General features: G+C 37.0%; 2 protein-coding genes across 11 annotated transcripts in view; both read left to right on the forward strand.

The window, feature by feature from the left end:
• Positions 1–5921, forward strand: part of septin6 (septin 6) — a 30654-nt gene extending 24733 nt beyond the window's left edge. For 4 of the 7 annotated variants that reach the window (XR_006982922.1, XR_006982923.1, XM_047157119.2 and 1 more), the window contains one exon: positions 151–1021. Coding sequence is in view for 4 of the 7 variants with exons in the window: in XM_047157117.1 (XP_047013073.1) it covers positions 151–166 (16 nt within the window). In the remaining 3 variants the exon portion in view is untranslated. The other 3 variants (XM_053682229.1, XM_017474405.3, XM_047157118.1) reach the window with 2 other exon arrangements.
• Positions 5922–8396: 2475 nt separating this feature from the next.
• Positions 8397–17472, forward strand: rab41 (RAB41, member RAS oncogene family). Of its 4 annotated transcripts, none has more exons than XM_017474879.3 (8): positions 8397–8587; positions 9760–9818; positions 10335–10388; positions 11534–11639; positions 12005–12116; positions 12922–13015; positions 14982–15048; positions 15410–17472. In XM_017474879.3, exons 1-8 carry the CDS (start codon positions 8509–8511, stop codon positions 15472–15474), a joined length of 636 nt encoding a protein of 211 aa, XP_017330368.1. In that variant the 5' UTR covers positions 8397–8508; the 3' UTR covers positions 15475–17472. The 4 variants fall into 4 exon arrangements, with proteins under 4 accessions (XP_017330368.1, XP_017330367.1, XP_017330366.1 ...); XM_017474878.3 differs by lacking the exon at positions 11534–11639 and adding an exon at positions 10841–10946 and having other exon boundaries at positions 8401–8587; XM_017474877.3 differs by lacking the exon at positions 12922–13015 and adding an exon at positions 12489–12582 and having other exon boundaries at positions 8403–8587.
• The last annotated feature ends 3050 nt before the right edge of the window (positions 17473–20522 follow it).

A 20522-nucleotide genomic window follows, 5' to 3' on the forward strand; every position in this document is an offset into this window, starting at 1 on the left:
AATTTCAGGAAAGTTCCACCTTACACTTTTCCCATAACCCCTTTCAACATCTCTAACACATTGCATTAACCTTTAAGATTTGTGTATGAGTGAACATCGTATGAATGTAACCGATTAGAGAAAATAATCCTCGTTCTCTCTCATTTGCAGTTCAGGGTTCCTGTAGAAAGTGTTCTCCCAGCCAGCTGTGAATGAGTTCTTCCCCCTCAGTGCTACTGAGCCATGCTGCTCCGTTCCCCCTCCCCTCTTTTCCCTCTCTCCCAAGCCTCATACATAACCACGCTGAAGAGGGATCATTAATGTAAATGGAATCGTTGACTTAAATGCATTCTGTTTTCTTATTTTTCTTTTTCGTTTCATTATAAGAGCCACTGTTTTTCTCTTTTATAATGACTTGTTTTGGTTGATCTGTAATGCATGAAAGGTTTGCTATTAACGTTAATGAGTGACTACTGTTGTGTTAATAGCAGGCTAAAATGAGACTGGCATCAGCTGGGCATGGTTTGCTGTTCATCAGTTACAACTATAATGGCTTTGTTGGTTGGGCTTAAGCGATTCAACCAAGAAGACCCTCCCTGTACTACTTACACTAAAGGTGTGCATCACTCTCGTATATTTGCTCATTAAGATCATACTTGCAATAGGTGGAAATGATTTGAACTTATTTCATTAAATCTTTGCAGTAATGTACACCTTTAGGATCTCAGTAGTTCTTAGTTTGGCATGTTGTGTTTTTCATTTTATCCTGTTGCATGTTAACAATGTTTTCTAGTCATCCTCTGGGTTTTTTTTATACACACCATGAGCACGCTTATAGGAGGTGTATTAAGGCGAGCTTTTGCTGTGCAACATTTTAGGTATCAGCACCTGCTTATATCTGCTTCTTTAACTATTTTGTGACACATTATTACAAACATTTTGTACTTAGAGATTTTTAACAAGTATTGCGAAGGGATCAATATTGCACATGTCAGTGTACAAAATAGTCTTCTAAAACAAATAAAGGGCCATTTTGACCAAACATTGAAACTGTGGGCACACTCCTTGTGTACGAGTATCATACCATAAAGTCTGCATTGTACATGTTTTACAAATATAATACCACATGAAAATTTATATTATTTTGATTATAGTTCTTCAAAAAAATTCTGCATTTGAATAAATTGGGCAGATATGTTTTTCTTTCCTGGGTGTTTGTAAACACACATAAAAAACCTTCTCAGGACTTAGATAAAAATGGATCTTCAGTTCATCACTACTTTTTGGCAACATACTTTTGCTCAACTCAAATAACTTCACAAGAGCAGAAAAAACATCCAAATTTGTTTCACAGATATTTTCCACCAATGCGTCATAACCAGTCAGTGGTCACTTTATTCCTTATACTTATCTTGATTAATATTTTATCAAGCTTATAATCACTTAATATATAGGTCATGTTGTAGGTGGTTACTGACTGCAGCTGTGTACAATTTGTTAGCCCTCTATCGTCCTTCAGTGGATAGCGACCACTGTTGGTCAGAACCTGACACTGATTAGGGGTTAGAGGATGATTAACAAACTGCATGGAAAATTGAGCTGTAAAATAACTGTAAAATAGTTTGAAAAAGGTGGGTGTATAATGCCGTGACTAGTAACAATGTACAGCAACGCTACTGTGTCTGATCCAGATTCTAGCACAACCACTAATATACTGCTGTCAGTGTCACTGCTGTGCTGAGAATTAAACCCCATCAAAATAATTCCACTGTTGTTGGGGGTCAGTGAGGCTGACAAATTGTGTACAGAGGCAGATGGGCTATGGTCAGTAATAATATATTTTAAATGCAGGTGCTCATGAAGAAAATTTAGGTGTTTTATATTAAACAGAAAAATAAGCGTACAATGTCTTCTGTAAAATGAATGACTATTTTCTTCACAAACTCTTGTTTCCAGTTTTAACTGGATCCTAAATTGTTCAGATGTGATGCATCAAATTTCTTTGTACTACTAAAATGTTACCATAACGGTGTTTGTATTTAATATATTTCAGTTTAACATGAACACTTGCACAACTGCTCATTTATGCAGTTACTCAATCATGTGGCAGCAGAACAATGCATAAAATCAGGCAGATATAGCTGAAGAGCTTTAGTTCATGTTTACATCAGAATGGGGAAAAAGTCTCATCTCTGTGGCTTTAACCGTGGAATGGTTGTTTGTACCAGACGGGCTGGTTTGAGTATTTCAGAAACTGCTGATCTGCTGGGGTTTTCACACACAATAATCTCTAGTTTACACACAATGGTGCGAAAAGCAAAAAAGCATCTTGTGTGCAGAGGATCTGCAGGCTGAAACGCCTTGTTGATGAGCGAGATCAGAGGAGAATGACCAGACTGGTTTGAGCTGCCAGGAAGTCTATAGCTCAAATACTGCTCAATTGTGCTGAGCAGAAAAGCATCTCAGGATGCACAACACATCATACCTTGAGGTGGATGAGCTACAACAGTAGAAGACCACATTGGGTTCCACTTCTGTCAGCTAAGAACAGGAATCTGAGGCTATCATGGGCACAGACTCACCCAAACCAGACAGTTGAAGACTGGAAAAAGACCAGGTGATTTATTTATTTATTTTTTCCCTTCTAATCTTCAACTGTCCAGTTTGAGTGAGTCTGTGCCCATGATAGCATAGCTGACAGGAGTGGAACCCAATGTGGGCTTCTACTATTGTAGCTCATCCACCTTAAGGGTTGATGTGTTGTGCATTCTGAGATGCTTTTCTGCTCACCACAGTTGTAAAGATTTATTGAGTTATATGACTATATCCTTCCTGGCAGCTCAAACCAATCTGCTCATTTTCCTCTAACCTCTCTTATCAACAAGGCATTTCCACCCACAATACTGTTGCTCACTCAATGTTACCATTCTGTGTAAACTCTAGAGATTGTGTGAAAGCCCCAGTAGATCAATTTCTGTCATGGAAAACAATCTTTCCAGCCTAACAAAAAACTTCAGAGACAGACGGTTTGTAGATGTCAAAAAGTAATCAAACGTTATTGAAACAAAGTGAGGCAGTCTGCAGAAAGTCTGAATTATACACACACAAACATGCCTTTATATACTTTTCTGAAACACTAAATTTATCTGTAGGTGGGGCATTAATCTCTTCTTTCTAAAAACAAACCAATCTCCATCGCCTAATTATTCATGTCTACATGATATCTTACATTTGTGGCTCATGTGCTGTCATTTGGATTTTTTTTTTTAAAGGTTTTATTGGGACAAGGTCATTTTTTGCAGCGCATGCGCCATTTTCTGAAAGATTTCATCAGGACAGGGTTTTTACTTTGTCCCAAAGTAGAAGTCTTCTAGCTCAGTCCACACTTAGAATATAACTTGATTAAAAAGTGTTCTGTGGGTTTAGATTATGTTTCTAAATGTCGATTATACATGTAGATTGTACTTTATTAACATATCCAAATGTTAGTTACACATATTGATAATACTATCAATATATTCTATATTTCTGAAACACTCGAACCAGTCTGTCTGGTACCAACATACATGCAACGGTTAAAGTCACAGAGATCACACTTTTTCCTCATTTTGATGTTTGATGTGAACATGAACTGAAGCTCTTGATCTGTATCTGCATGATTTTATGCATTATGGTGCTGCCACATGATTGGCTGATTGGATACCTACCTGCATAAATGCGCAGGTGTTTGTGTTCCTATTAAAGTGGACAGTGGGTGTATATTAACTATATTTTAAAAGTATGTTACATTGTTTTTAAATCAAGACCATTAAAAGGGATGAGTGTACTGATGGAAACAGGATGGTCTATTGTATTTTGATGAATGGCACTCAGCAGGTGTCCCCTCTTAAATCCCAGGAACGATGGGTGTGAGCAGACATGAAGTATCGTTATTTAATTTGAGGCATCGTGTGTTCTCTGGTGGGTTATATGTTGAAGCTGACTACACTTTTCCTGCTCACTGCTTTGTGTGTGTGTATTTATTTTCCTTTGCAGTAATCCCTGGCTCTGCACTGAGTAGTACCTTCGCCCGCACAGCTTTGCTAATGGACCTGACCTTGAGTTTTTGGTTATTTGCTACTCTAAAGCCATAGGAAGACATTATGGATGCCAGCTATTGTGGGTTTCTAATAGAGCGGCTTCCTTGTGTATAAAAGGCTTTTTCTTTTCTTCTTTTTTTTGGTTACACCAACATTTGCAAAGAAAGCTTTGTGTGCTACTAAATCTAATCACTTGCCTAAGGCTGTGCTTATTTTGCTGGAAGTGTACTATATGCATTGCTATGTTACTGGTATTCTTACCATGTTTAGCCTCTTCAGGGAGATCCCGAAAATGCACTGAATATATTTCAGGCTAAGTATGTATCAGTTCTATCAGAAACTCTAGTTTATGATGTTTATGAATATACACAATATACAAACTTTCAGTGGATTTTAATTAAAGTTTGAATTTATTTTAATAAACAGCCCACACCCATCACCCAGATCACTCTGATTTTAACAGGTTTACAATTGTTTTTCCACAGCTTAAAGACATTAACAAGTGGGACTTCACCTGAGTTCATGTTTGTAAACACAATACTGAATATGGTATAAAATATTTTGTGCTTTTGGCTGTCGGTTTTGTCAAAAATTGTGAAAGAATTTCAGATTCATTTGTGTCCTCCTTGTCCTCCCATGGTTAGCTTATTTCTCTTTCTGGCTGCTTGACTCTTTCTCTAACCTGCATTTCTGTCCCTTTCTTCTAGCTTCTTTTAAGTCTCTCGTGGCCACCTGTCTGAAGAGGGGATCGCAGATTCCTCAAGAACTAAGCACCCATTTCCTCTTCCTGCCTTTCACTCTGTCAGCCTTTTTATTGTTTGGTTGGTTGTTTTTTGGAAACTTTGTTGTCTGCTCAGTTAAACATGGTCATATGTGGGCTTTACATGGTATTTTCTGCAAGAAATGTTCACTCTTTTCTATTTAGGAACACCAAACAGTCCCACACTAATATTTTTATAGACTTTGTGAAGATACTGGAACCAAAGTTCTGGTAGTAAAATAGAGCATGAAGGGAAAAAAAAATATTTATTGTAAAAACATCTGTTTTTATACATTCAAATATATATTGCTTTTGCATACATAGCTTTCATTTATCCCCCAATCTTTTGCATTTACACATCTGGGTTTCTCCTGTGATGTGTTTTTGTGTTGACTCTGACTGTGAGATAGAAAGACCCAAAGAAATATTGTACATTACCTGTTTAATTTTAGATTCTTAACAATGAAACCATGAAATGAATCTATAATTTGCTTGTAGTGCACAGTTATTTAAGTTAGGCTGATTTTAAGTTTGAGTTCCAGCGATGCAACTCTCATTTTTAACTCTCCTCTAATTTGTTGAATTTTAAAAGTCATGGTTTAAAGAAGCACTTCTGAATACCATGTAGGTCACATTCAGAGCCAGCTTTTTTTCATTTCATGCTTTGCCTTATCTAATCAGCCTTTGCATGTTTTATATGCTTCTACAGTGTAAAAGCTTTCCCTGTTAGCCTTTTTTTCTTCATAGGTAGTTCATACAGGTCCATGGGCTGTTACACATTTCTGCAGGTTTCTATCAAAACCATATCCTGGAAATACTCCACATTTAGATATATTGTTCTGGCAGTTTAAAATATGCAATGGCAGACAGATATCCATCCATATTTATATATAATTTAGGAGGATCTATTTTGTGTATTGAAGTAGAAATGTGTTGATGATCATGCTGTTGGTAGGTGGTCATTCTGGTTGTCAGACTGCATCATTATCCTAGCATCTTTCATCAGTTACCCTCTTGCACCTGTCCTAACTCAAAATTGTGAAATATTTCATTGTAGTGAGATTTCATTGGTGTACATTTTCAATTAAAAAAAATCTGTCAAACTGTTGTTTAGTGATTCAATTAACTATTGGATGTAATCTATCTATCTATCTACTGGATTTAAAACAATAAATATATTAATGGGTCTTGGCATGCATTCGATTTTGGCACTCTCACGTGTTGCTTAAATCCAGTTATACAAATGTTAATTTGTATAACTTTGGATAAAAACATTAATCAACAAATGGTTGATGATCCCAACATCGAATTAATCATTATACTGTATATTATATATCTTCTGGAACTTACAGTTAGATGCTACAGAGGAAAGAACTTGACACACACTGTGGTAAGATATTGGCTTTTATGAAATCCTATGCACATGAACAAGCATATCTCTATAACCCATTATGTTAAAAATATATATATATTATATGTATGTATGTTTGTACAATATATAAATTGTATATATTATTTTGATCATTCATTAAAATCGGTTAAGTAGCTCTAAGGTTTTAGGTCCAATACTTGAGATGGTCTGATAAATAATTTGTTGCCAAGGTGGGTGTGTGGTTGTCTTTTTTTAAGAGAACATGTCATACTTCCTGCCATGCTAAATTAACTATAAGGTTGATGCATTAATAGAAACAAATGAAATAATATTCCATAAACACAACCTTTATGGCAACCAGTACCCTCCTTCACAGGGGCACAACTGAGGAAAGGCCCAAGGGACCCGTCGTCATGTGGAATAGTCCTGGCCTGAGTAGCATAGAAAATGTTTTGTCCTCGGCCGGATTAATATATACACTGATAGCATCTAAAAGAAAAAATGCTGAGATTAGTTAAAAAAAAAAAAACACTATTACAAATATCATAAAAATATCATGTTGTAGATAAATGAAAAATTCATTTCAGCTTAGATGGGCTGCCTCATTTATAGTTATTTGTCACAATTGTAGTGACATGTTAATGGGTGTTGCTTTGTAAATGCATCACCGCACAACAGTGCTGCTGCTTTTTGAATGCAGTGTCATTGCTGAGTTCAAAATAATGAAAGTCTAGACTCTAGACGTTAACACACAATTAATACCAACTATACAGGAAAAAAGATGCACTATGGTCTTTAACTGTAAGGTGGATGAGGTAGGCATGAAAAGTGAAGCAGACAGTAAGTGTACCCAATATTGAAAACATCAGCAATACTCATCATGACACACACACAGGCCACAAACAGGGCAATGACCATTAATATACCACTGCCATGTCAGTGTCACTGCTGACTGAGAAGAAAACACCACCGAAATAATATTAGCTCAGAGGTGGCCCTATGGTGGTCCCTTTTCACTGATGCACAGATTCTCTGCAAATTCCAGTGTTTTCACTGCTCTAACATGCCTTATTCAAATAATCAGCTTATTAACAGCCCTTCTTGAGAGAATGTAGTTGTGCTAGAGCAGGGAAAACATTCAAATGTGCAGGACAAGAGGAACCCCAGGACCAGGGTTGGGAACTTGTGCACTGATGGATGTAGATGAGGCTGACAAATTATACATTGCAGCCTATAGACGAGGACTTTTACTTCTTTCGGCTGCTTCTGTTCGGGTTTGCCACAGCGGCTCACACGGTAATGAAAATCCGCTTTATGATCTGCATATTTGATTTGGCACAGGTTTTACACCAGATGCCCTTCCTGATGCAACCCTCCCATTTTATCTGGGCTTGGAACCAGCACTGAGAGTGCACTAGCTTGTGATACCCCAGTGGCTGAGTTTGGTGCCTAGCATGGGGCTCAAAACCACAATCCTGAGATTAAGAGTCTCATGCTCTACCGACTGTCAGTCAGTAATTATATACGAACAAAATGCACCTATTTGGTAAGGTTTACAATGTAGGTGTACCTAATATACACTATACAATGAAAAGTTTGTGGACACCTGAACATCACAGCTGTATGAGCTTTTTGAACAACCCATTCCAGATTTAGTCCACCTTATTGCTGGTATAATAACCTCCACTCTTCTGGGAAGGCTTTCCACTAGATTTTGGAGTGTGGCTGTAGGGATTTGCGTCCGTTCAGCCACAAGCCCTTTAGAGTGGTCATGCACTAATGTCGGGTGAGGAGGTCTGCTGTGCAGTCAGCGTTCCAGGTGTTCAGTGGGGTTGAGGTCAGGGCTCTTCCACGCCAACCTTGGCACACCATGTCTTCATTGACCTCACTTTTTGCACAGGGGCACTGTCATACTGGATCAGCTTTTGGTCCTTTAATTTCAGTGAAGGGGAATTATAAAGCTACAGTTTACACACAATTCTAGATAATTGTGTGCTTCCAATGTTGCGGCAAAAGTTTGGGGAATACACACATATGGGTGTGATGCTCAGGTGTCCACAATCGTTTGGCTATATAGTGTATATTTAATGTACCTGATAGGTGTGTTTATTTCAATCTTGTGAAACCCAAGTAACATTTATGCGTGAAAAATATTGAAAGGAGCACATGTATTTCAATCTTTGGTCACGCCGCGGCGCTAAAGCACAGAAAACACCAGCTGGCTAACAGGCTCCTGCTGCTGGAGTGTACAGTACAGTGTCCTTCCTTGCACACTGAAACACGTCTTGTATAGTCGCTGTCCGTTTTGTTTGATAAATATGTCTACTACCACCGGCGGCGGAGAGTTCGGCAATCCTCTGCGAAAGTTCAAGCTCGTCTTTTTGGGCGAGCAGAGCGGTGAGTGACACAATACTCCATGATAAAAATGCAGAGACTGGTGATTCGACAGGCCGATTCAGAGGATGCTACTCATCCAGCTGACAGCTGGGGCTACATTAGCGAGTTAGCTAGCTAGAGGCCTTATAGGGGTAAAATATGGAGAAATATCTGCATCCGAATAGTTAAAAAATACCCCCAGCGACTTCAGAGAATGGTTACCCTTTATGAACAATAACAACAATAACAATAATAATAATAATAATAAGTCCCCGTTATAACGTGGGATCACTTGCACAGTGTGCTGCATTTAGTAATGCTATAATCATCGCCCGTTGTGTTTCATCTAGATCAGCTTGAACCCTGCCCACATAAGCTCGACATTTTCCTTAGTTTGCGCGTTAAAGCCTTAACTTGGGTATATTAACTGGTTTATAAGGCTTGTCGCCATATTTTCATGTATATAACAATCCTGTGTTACATTTTTTTTTGTTTTGCGTTTACAGGCAGCGTATAAAATGCGAAGTCTTGTTTTAGTTAGCTAACAGAAGTGGCTAAACATCCGCCGCTAGCCTGCTACATTCCCAGACGCTAACGCTAAAGCTAGTTAGCTAAACATCACTGATTTACTGGTTACACGGTGGAGCTACTGACTTCCTGTACAACGTGTATGACAGGATTTGTAGCATTCGTGTAATACATGTATTCTAAGAAAAACAGCGTTTAAATATGGGCATTTTGTAAGACTGGTTGTTTTATATGTAGCCAAGTTTAATTCGAGCATAGCTAGCTGGCTACAGGTGATTGCTAAAGCGTTAGCAGTTCAATTTCTATCAACGCCAGTTTGTGACTAGCATGATGAGGTATCTGGTTTAATCAGCGACGTGTCCGTTTTGTTTCATTTCACGTTATAAACCATCTCCATTTTGCCTTCATGATTTCGAAGCAACGTGTCGGTATTAAAATCGTTTACACGTAGCCAGCATGCCTGTTTTTTTCTTGCTTTTCTGTTTTTTATTATTAAAAGGATCCTTAGCTAGGAACTGACACCACCCATATTGCCAACTCAGCGACTACAGTTCAGTGTTCCCCTGATCAGTGTCCACATGCTCATGGTGATGTGTACACGGATATATGAAGAACATTTCATACAATTCGAAGTAAATGTTTGTTTTTTCTTCTTGTTTCTGCAGTTGGGAAGACTTCGCTAATCACCAGGTTTATGTATGACAGCTTTGATAACACCTACCAGGTACAACAGAAAACCACACCAATCACTGTAAAAAAATATAAATAAATAAATAATGGCAGCATCCTCAGTTTTTGTATTAAGCATGATTTTATGAAGAGCTTATAAAAAGATAGCTTGAATGCTAATGCATATGAGTAGGTATGCATTGATATTAAATGTTTATACAGTGTTAACTGTGTAACATTTGGTCATGATTATGAATATTCTTACAATATTTATTTATTTATTTTTTATTATAAAACATCATCAGGCAGAATGTTTGTTCCTTCTGTAATTTTTTTTTTTCATATGGTGAAAAGATCTGAGGTTGCTTTCTCAGGCCAGGACCTATGATGCATCATTAAGATTCGTTAAAAAAAAAAGAAGTGAAGATCTGTATGATGATTTTTAAATGGGACAAATTCACCTTCCTAGGTAGCTTGTACAGTATTTTGATGCATTTTGAATAATTGCGTATTAAGCAGCACATCTATAAGAAATTTCACTAAGTTCATCAATAATAATTTCTTATTTTAGGCAACAATTGGCATTGACTTCCTATCAAAAACCATGTACCTAGAAGATCGTACGGTAAGCAGCTTTTATCCTTCATAACATTCAGAATGCTTTCATAAATGTCACCATGTAGATTGTTGTCTGTACTGTTTTGGATGACACAGATGTTGATTTCGTTTACCTCCCCTGAAACCAACACTAATTTAGAAATGTTTTTTGTTTTTTTAATAAGTGTTGACTGTTTTCCAGGCTGCCCACCCTGTAATGTTTTAATGTTTTGTAAACAGCATGTTGCAGCTTAATCTTTCATATCCATCAGACTAGCCTTACTTATTTACTTGCGTACAACACAGCAGAGGCATTTCTGTTTTCATTTGTTTTAGATGTGCGTGCATGTACCCTTATTACAGCCATTGTATCACGCCTTTTTATTTTAGTCTTTCATTTTGGTTTGGTTGTGTCTTTGTCCACTCATGGCTGTTTGCCCAATGGGGTTCTTGTGACTCGCGTTGCACGGATGCTGATAGATTCGGCTACAGTTGTGGGACACGGCAGGGCAGGAGCGCTTCCGTAGCCTCATCCCCAGCTACATTCGTGACTCAGCAGCCGCTGTGGTGGTCTATGATATAGCAAGTAGGTAGCTGGGGCTCCTGCTCCGCCCCATCATGATGCCTGCAGCACATGGTGGAGTAGATTTGGGAGTTGGCTGGGGTCAATGGCACTCATGTAGCTTTGAGTATGTTGGATAACTCACAATGTCTCCCTGAGCGACACTGGATAAATGTTTGGATATTTAATGCAAACTAATTGAATTCAGCATCCAAGAGAGTAGCCACAGGAAAAAGTTATTTATTTAGTAGAGGAAAAAAACGTCAAGTGCATTTCACAGCAAAAATCCACACACCCAGATGGTGTTCATGCACGACAGAGCAGAGTGTCCAGCATTACTTCAGCACAGAGAGTGCCGTTTCTAAATCGCCTTGCCAGGAGCAGGAATGAAGAAATTAATCTCTGAAATCATAACTGCTTGGTTGCATGGAATGCTTCCTTTTAACATCTTGAAATCTTCTAGATTCACTGAACTGTGCATCCGTCTCAATTGTAAAGATTTGTTTTCTCGCCCTTTTAACCAAGCTTTCCTCCAGTCTGTTCTGTTTACTGAATACTCATTTATTTCGCTGCTGCTATTCTCTGTTGCATGCTGTTGACTGGGTCCTCAGGTTCGGCTGCAGCTGTGGGACACTGCAGGGCAGGAGCGCTTTCGTAGCCTCATCCCCAGCTACATCCGTGACTCCACTATCGCTGTAGTGGTGTATGACATCACCAGTGAGTCAGAGCCACTCATTTGTTCAGCAGAGCTCTGTATCCCTAAGCTAGCATAGTCTAGCGACTAGTGTCCGATTTAGTGTGGTATTCATATTAAAGCATCACGTGTTTTATGATATTAAAGCATCACATGTAATACACTACATAAACTACAAATTTGAGTTTTCAGCTCGTCAAGATTTCATGCTTCAACTAAACTGCTTTTCACGGTTTGCCCAACTTTTATACTAATAGTCTACATTCTCTGTTTCCTCTGAGAGCTTGCTTTAGTGCGTCACCTCTTTCTGCAGTGATCAATCAAAGCCAAAATAATTGACCCCACAGTTCACAACAGCTGAGCTGAAAATATTATTTCTCTCCTGTAGATCTTAACTCCTTCCAGCAAACCTCAAAATGGATAGACGATGTCAGAACGGAGAGAGGAAGTGATGTCATTATCATGCTGGTTGGCAACAAAACAGACTTGGCGGATAAAAGGTATAGCATTGATAAATACTGATCTAATTATTTAAGCAGTTGTACTATTAATAATGAACCTCATGAGAAAATCCTCTCTCAGCCTCAAGCTACAAAGACTTCTTTCCTGTTCAAGTTGTATGTCACATGTATTCAGTGGCTCATTTCATTTTAATTGCTCCTTTTACTCTGTATGATTTTGACGCAGCTCCTTTTCATCACCAACTTTGGAGTTGTGCTAATCTTTTTTTTTTTTAATCATTATTAATTTTCCTTTAATATGACATTTTGATTTGATTTATTTTGATCCCCTTTTATCACTTTTGTCTTTCCATTCTCCATTATGATTTGAACCATTTCCTCCCCCTCCCCCTTTACACTGGACTATGGCAGACAAGTTTCAGTAGAAGCTGCAGAGAAAAAAGCACGGGAGCTCAATGTGATGTACATAGAGACCAGCGCCAAGGCTGGTTATAACGTCAAGCAGGTGGGTCTTACAGCATAGGTGTGTAGACAGGAGCTGTTCGTGTCCTTCAACTTCCTATAAGATCTTAATTTCCGAACTACGCTTCACAAAAGTTTTTCTGTATGAATGAATCACCGTTTTACTTTATTGACTTTTTGATACCGATTCTTGCCCGCACTGCTGTTTCTTCTTATTCTCAACTTTTAAAAACATATATTATAGGAAAACTAATCTTTCCTTTTTTTCCTCTTACTAATCTAAAGTTGAGTTTTTCTCTCTTTCTCTCTCCTCCTTTTTGTTTTTGTTCGCATCTTCCTCTTTTCTGTTTATGTTCCACCCTCCCTGCTCGGACCTGAGCAGACAGATCACCACGGAGGAGGGCGAGCAGAGGGCTAAGGAACTGAATGTCATGTTCATTGAAACCAGTGCAAAAACTGGCTACAATGTCAAACAGGTATAGACTCAATGAGATGAGAGCAGCCCCGCCCATCAACCAACTCTTTCTACTACTACCTCTCACTGGCTTTTGTCTTGCTGTCCCTTTCAGCTTCACCCAGTGCTTTTAGACACTTTCTTCACAGTTTATATGCAAAATTACATTGCTCAGGGCTACGGCGGGGTCTGCTTTGCTCTTGGTTGTAGGTTGTGGTTTGTTTGCTTGCCCTGAGGGGCTTCTGCATGTTGGTGCAGCATGCTTTCAATCAGATGACTTGATTTACCCAGTAAAACATGTTGAAATTCTTAAGTATTCACTTAGTAAGCAGGATCTTGAGATCATGCAGCCATTATAATCATTTGATCCCATTAGGGATGTGCCTTCTGTCTAATTTTAATATTCAAATATCTAGAAGAGTTCAGGAAAGGATATTGGGTTAAGAGCTAGGAGAGGGGAAAACGTCTTTTAACGTGGCGAAATCAAATATCATAACTTTTCTTCCTGTGGGGCGGCGACACTGGTGTTTTGATTTAAAAAAAAAAAAAAAATTAAACACACAGCAGAAGTTTACTGAATGACTTGATTTAAATATTCAACCTGTAGTGCACTCTGGCATCAGTAAAATTCAAACTTTTTAAAATTAAAAATTCAAAACAAAAAAAGTTTTAACAGGGTACGTAAGTTAGGAGTGAAAGTCTCATTGTATTAATGGTCAATGGCAATACGGGTACATAATCAGTCCCTCCAGGATTTTGTGATCGCAGAAATGAATGCAAAATCGGGAAACTCCGCAATATTCAGAGGAGCTTGCAATTTTTCAAAAATTATGGCAGATTTGGGCCAAGACGTCATGTGACCTCATCACAATGCACATTCAGCCGATTTATGTGCATCGAGTACAAGTACTGCTAAAAGGTCTCTTTTACCAACAGACATCACTGCGAAAGACTTAGTTTTTCCGCAAAAAGCACAAAAAACTCCTCACAATTTTTTAAAAAAAAAGCCACAAAATCAAGCATTTTTGGCCACAACAATCACCAAGAAAATGCCACAAAATCCAGTATGGACTGAAAAATAATCTGATGGTAAGTGCAGTCATTTACATATTATATGTAGTACAACAGTGAATGAAAAACATAAAGTCTTGAAAGCTTTTATTTGAAATTGTACTTAACATTATTGGAAATGATGACTTTTGTCGCTCAAGCTTCATATTTGAACATACATGAGTAAAACCGCTTGCTCCTGATGCTTTAGTCCTGATGGCACCTCTAACTTGCACACCATGATAGTGCTGCTGTTTGCATTAAAATATTGAGGAAGTGTTTCTTTCATATATATATATATATGTGTGTGTGTGTGTGTGTGTGTGTATGTATATGTATATATATATATATTTATATATATATATATATATATATATATATATATATATATATATATATATGTGTGTGTGTGTATATATATATATATTTATATATGTGTGTATATATATATATATATATTTATATATTTATATATATATATATATATATATATATATATATATATATATATATATATAATATTTTTTAGTGGATTGGTGCATAACGAATACCTTCAATAGAGTACCCCATGCACTTCCTTAGTTCCCATATTACAAATGTCCTAATTAGGAGAACTCATACTGAGATATATATATATATATATATATATATATATATATATATATATATATATATATATATATATATATTATATATATATATATATATATATATATATATATATATATATATTATATATTATATATATATATATATATATATATATATATATATTATATATATATATATATATATTATATATAATATATATATATATATTATATATATTGTATATATATAATATATATATATATAATTAATATATATATATATAATATATATATAGTACTATGTTTAATACCTTTTGTATGCTAAAATGGCAAATTTCACTCTTCCAGCTTTTTAGACGTGTTGCTGCAGCCTTGCCTGGAATGGATAGCGCGCCAGAGAAAAGCAAGGAGGACAGTATCCTTTAAAATGTATATTATGTGTATATATACATGCTCACGTGTGTGTTATCTGTGCCCACCGTGTACTGAAATGTTTGTGTCCTTTATTCGAAGAGAATCTCATTATAGGCCTTAGCAAACATTTTAAACATCAGACCATGGATTCAGCATTTCTAATAAAATAATAATAAAAAACATTTTTTAGAAAAACAACAAAACATTTTTTCTCTACAAAGTAGGGAGACTACTGACTGTTAACTTTGATCAGTGTGAAGCCTATTTTTGTTGATATTTTATTCTGTTTTTAGGAAAGCTGTTGAGTTGCTGTCTGTGAATATGTGTATGATCTATAGCCATCCTTAACTGTGTTCTCTCAGTGATTGACATCAAACTGGAGAAATCTCCAGAACTGCCGGTGACTGAGAGCAGCTGTTCATGCTAGTAACAGCTCCAGACTCACACCAGCTCGGCCTCCTCCCCACCAACAGCTTGTCTCTCAGTGGCCCTGTGCCATTAGTCAGAGCCTTTTATTTCCCCTTGACTCAGTGACTTTTCGGAGTAACCGTGTGGATGTGCTATTATTCTGTATTAAAACAGATTATCGAAAATATATATATGTTAAAGGAAAAACAGTAAAGAAATTTAAGCATAGGTTATACACTCATTGGATTCATATCTGTCCTGACTGCATGGCATTGTGTATGATTGCAGACTGATACGGCTCACTTGCTCTTGCACTTTTTTTTGAGCATCAGTGCCGTCACGCTCATTGTCATTTTGTTTCAGATTATTTGACTCGATTACGTTGGACCAAGCTCCTCATCTCATAATGCCTTGCTATTTCATTTCAGTGAACAGAAGGGCAAAGGCAAACTAAATCGCATTATCTATTGATGAACTGTAAGCGCACGTTACTGATGATTTATTTTATTTTTGTTTACAATTATAGATTTGACAATGTTTTTGTTTTTCATAAGACAGCAGTAGGGCCACTTTTGACTAGGATATTGAGGGACCAGTTCTAGCTCTAGATGATTGAGGTTAAGAAGTATCATAATATGTTGAAAAAAAATGAACACGCCTAAACAAACTGAATATAACAAAACTGTAATTAAATCTTAATTCATTTGTTGTTAGGAATCAGTACAATTAGAGTCTTTTGTTTCAGCGTATAGGTGTTGGCCAAAGAAGACTTGATATAAATAGGATCATTTTAGACATACCTCTGTGTGCTGGTCAGACACTTTATCTCTTTTTCACCCTTTTTACACACTTCATTGGTAAATTGCATGGAATTTAAATGCACCTATTGTTGTGGACAATAGTTGTGGATATACATTCAGAAGATATTCTAGATACTTCTTTAAACATGCACCCTATGTTATAACTACCCATAAACTGTAATTATGAAACCTAATTAACTGTAATTAATAAATACCTAGATGATACCTGGATGGTTTCATGGAAGAAAGGAAATGAATTACACACTAGTCGGTGAACTGAATTTCAGCAGCTGCATCTGGTGTCTGTGCTCGCTGCGCTCTTTTCGCCTTGTGTTCAGTAAACCATTGCAGGATCAGCACGCTCTCGAAGGGTGGTTTCAACAGCGTGAAACAAAAAAAAACCTCCACCAAATCATAACAGTGTGGTTTAGAGAGGCCTGCTGATTTGCATAAAGCTGCAGAGGTTTCTGTCGAGTAAATGGAGTTCTTCCCCGTATGCACAGCTTTTGCTTAGTGTAGAGAAACATCTTGAAGAGTTTAACCATGTGTTGCTAATGCTCGTTTTAAGACTGTTGGTTTTATATGTTAATTTATTTATCTCACTAAGAACAGAAAATGTGTTGTGTGCTTGGCCTAAATGGCAGTTATTAAACACTTGGGAAACAGTCAGGTGATTTTATGGCTTGCATTTCTGCTTTGGCTACTGTATCACAGAGACCTGGTTGTTCTTTCTCTCCTCACTATGCTCATTTTCTCTCCGTTCTATGCTCTGTGTGTGTGTGTGTGTGTGTGTGTGTGTGTGTGTGTGTGTGTGTGTGTGTGTAGTTTTAAGGATCTGGCCAGACTGGATCTATAGTTGTGTACATGCACTTAAATGTACATTCTTTGACAGCACCACTACACAGGCAAGCTTGTTTTGAAATATTAGCATTTGACATTGTTTCGATATGTAAGTATTTAATTACAAGAAACATCTCTCCTGAACAGCTGTCCACTTCTTGTCACTGATTGAATACTCCGCTGTGTGCTATTCTGAAGTGTGTTTGTCTATTTGAAATATGCTGTCTTACTAGTGTTTAGCAAAAATTTATGTGGAAAAATGCATTATCTGCTGTAAAAAAAAATAAAATAAAATAAATAAATAAAGAGGGAGAGGAAAAAGTTCAAGAAACACTGAAGTGTATCACATGAAATAAAGATATTTCACCAAGCGCTAATCTTGATCAAGTATTGTTTATTTTTGGGTGGGAGGGAGGGAGGCTACAGAAAGAGGAACTGGATAAATTTTGTTTTGGTGAAACTGAATAGGTGTACAAAAGTGTGCCATGTATAACATGTTCTGGCCTGCGTGACTGGCATAAAGTTAGTTTGTCTTGGACGTTCGAGATTCGCGGAAATTAAGGGACCGTCACTAAAGTTACATACGACATTGTAATACACGTTTCTAACTTCAGTAGCATTTGAAGGGAATGACTTACAGTCATATAACCAACTGGAAAGTGTTCATGTAGGTGTCAGGTATGAGACACACCTTTTACATTTTTGGTATTTAACAAAATAAAACATTAAATTATATGTAAATTAGATATGAATTTCACTACAGAATGGGCTCATACACAAAGTATACCATAATTTAAAGCTCAGTAGCATTTGAAGGGAATGATGTAGTCATGAAGCCAACTGTATAGTGTTCATATAAATGTCAGGTATAACGCACAGCTTGTAGATTTTTGATATTTATCAAAATAAGCTATTAAATCATGTAAAATTGATCATGTATTTTATTACTAGATGGGGTCATACACAAACTATACCATTATTTAAAGCTCAATAGCATTTGAAGGGAATGACAGTCATATAACCAACTGTAAAGTGTTCATGTAGGTGTCAGGTGTGAGACACACCTTTTGGGTGTCTGATATTTATTAAAATAAACTATTAAATCATATGTAAATTTGATATGAATTTCACTACCGAATGGGCCCATGCACAAAATATACCATTATTTAAAGCTCTAGCATTTGAAGGGAATGATTTAGTCATATAAACAACTGTAAAATGTTTGACTAGGTGTCAGGTATGACGCACACCTTTTAGATTTTAAGATATGCTAATAAATAATATGACAATTTGATATGAATTTCACTACCGAATGGGCCCATACACAAAGTATACCATAATTTTAATTATTTCATTAATAGGACATCTATTTTTTGAAGAAAACCATTCAATCATTCATTAGAGACACAGAACTAGCTACATTAATCTCTTCAGCCAATTCATCAACTTGCATACTAGATCCCGTACCTACATGTTTGTTTAAACAGATTTGGCCAGGAGTAATTGAACCACTTCTAAATATAATCAATTCTTCTCTAAGCACTGGCTATGTACCTAAATCACTTAAATTAGCAGTTATTAAACCCTTGATTAAAAAACCTGATCTTGACCCGTCTCAATTGTCCAGCTATAGACCAATATCAAATCTCCCCTTCATCTCTAAGATTTTAGAAAAGGTAGCAAAGCAGTTATGCTTGTACTTAAATAGGAATAACATTCATGAAATGTATCAGTCAGGATTTAGACCTCATCATAGCACAGAGACAGCGTTAGTTAAAGTAGTAAATGACCTTCTACTGACCTACGATCAGGGTTGTGTCTCACTGCTTGTGTTACTCGACCTTAGTGCAGCTTTTGATACTATAGATCACACTATTCTCCTTGATAGATTAGAAAATGTTGTTGGTATTAAGGGAACAGTCCTCTCCTGGCTCAGGTCTTATCTGACCGATCGTTATCAGTTCGTAAATGTAAATGGTGATTTCTCCATGCGTACTGAGGTTACTTTTGGAGTTCCACAGGGTTCTGTTTTAGGCCCACTGCTCTTTACTTTATATATGCTACCCCTAGGTTAAATTATTCGTAAACATGGAATTAGCTTCCACTGTTATGCTGATGATACACAGTTGTATGTTTCAGCGAAGCCAGAGGACAGACAGAAGCTTAGTAAAGTTGAGGATTGTGTAAAGGACATTAGACATTGGATGTTAACTAACTTCCTTCTACTTAATTCTGATAAAACAGAAATACTTTTATTAGGCCCACGTGTAGCTAGAAGTATTCTTTCTGATCACATGGTTACTCTGGATGGTCTTTCTGTTTCATCATGTACAGCAGTTAAAGACCTTGGAGTGATTATTGACTCCAGCCTATCATTTGATGCTCATGTAGATAATATTACTAGGATAGCCTTCTTTCATCTCAGAAATATTTCTAAAATAAGAAACATATTGTCACTACATGATGCGGAAATACTAGTTCATGCATTCGTCACCTCTAGATTAGATTACTGTAATGCCTTACTGTCTGGATGTTCCAGTAGGAATATAAATAAGCTCCAGTTAGTCCAGAATGCAGCTGCTAGAGTCCTAACTAGAACTAGAAGATACGACCATATCACACCGATATTATCAATACTGCACTGGCTCCCAGTAAAATCTCCATTAACTATAAAATACTTTTATTAACCTATAAAGCACTAAATGGTCTCGCGCCACAATATCTAAGCGACCTTTTGGTTTTATATGATCCGCCACGCCTACTTAGATCAAAAGATGCAGGCTATTTGACGGTACCTTGAATAGTGAAGGCTACAGCAGGGGGAAGAGCTTTCTCTTATAGAGCCCCACAGTTATGGAACAGTCTTCCTATTAGTGTTCGGGACTCAGACACAGTCTCAGTGTTTAAGTCTAGGCTTAAAACATATTTGTTTACTCAAGCCTACCCTGACTAGATTCTGTTCTACTACTTCGCAGTCATAATTATCTTTTTTCTCCCTCTCTCCTTTCGCCGAGCCCCACACGAATTTATGGAGATACTAGAGATCCAGATCCTTTCTGCCTCTGGATGGAACTCAAATCTTCTTTAATTCCAGACTGCTGGGACTACGGCTGCTCCTAAGGCCATACAGACTTCATATAAATCCATAATGAACTTTTTCACACTATCTGTTGTTATCCAGATGAGGATGGGTTCCCTTCTGAGTCGGGTTCCTCTCAAGGTTTCTTCCTCTTAAAACATCTTAGGGAGTTTTTCCTTGCCACCGTCGCCACTCAGTGGCTTGCTCAGTTGGGATAAATTCGCACCTTTAATATCTGTATACCATGTTGATATTTCTGTAAAGCTGCTTTGAGACAATGTCTATTGTAAAAAGCGCTATACAAATAAAAAAAAAATTGAATCCAATACGAGTCATTTTAACCCCCTT

Source organism: Ictalurus punctatus, chromosome 8, assembly GCF_001660625.3.
Source record: "Ictalurus punctatus breed USDA103 chromosome 8, Coco_2.0, whole genome shotgun sequence".
In the NCBI taxonomy this organism is placed as follows: domain Eukaryota; kingdom Metazoa; phylum Chordata; class Actinopteri; order Siluriformes; family Ictaluridae; genus Ictalurus; species Ictalurus punctatus.

Coding starts and splice junctions, on each gene's coding strand:
- rab41 (XM_017474879.3), top strand. CDS start 8,509: ATGTCTACTACCACCGGCGGCGGAGAGTTCGGCAATCCTCTGCGAAAG. Junction 10,389..11,533: donor TGTACCTAGAAGATCGTACG/GTAAGCAGCTTT, acceptor CTGGGTCCTCAG/GTTCGGCTGCAGCTGTGGGA. Junction 11,640..12,004: donor AGTGGTGTATGACATCACCA/GTGAGTCAGAGC, acceptor TCTCTCCTGTAG/ATCTTAACTCCTTCCAGCAA.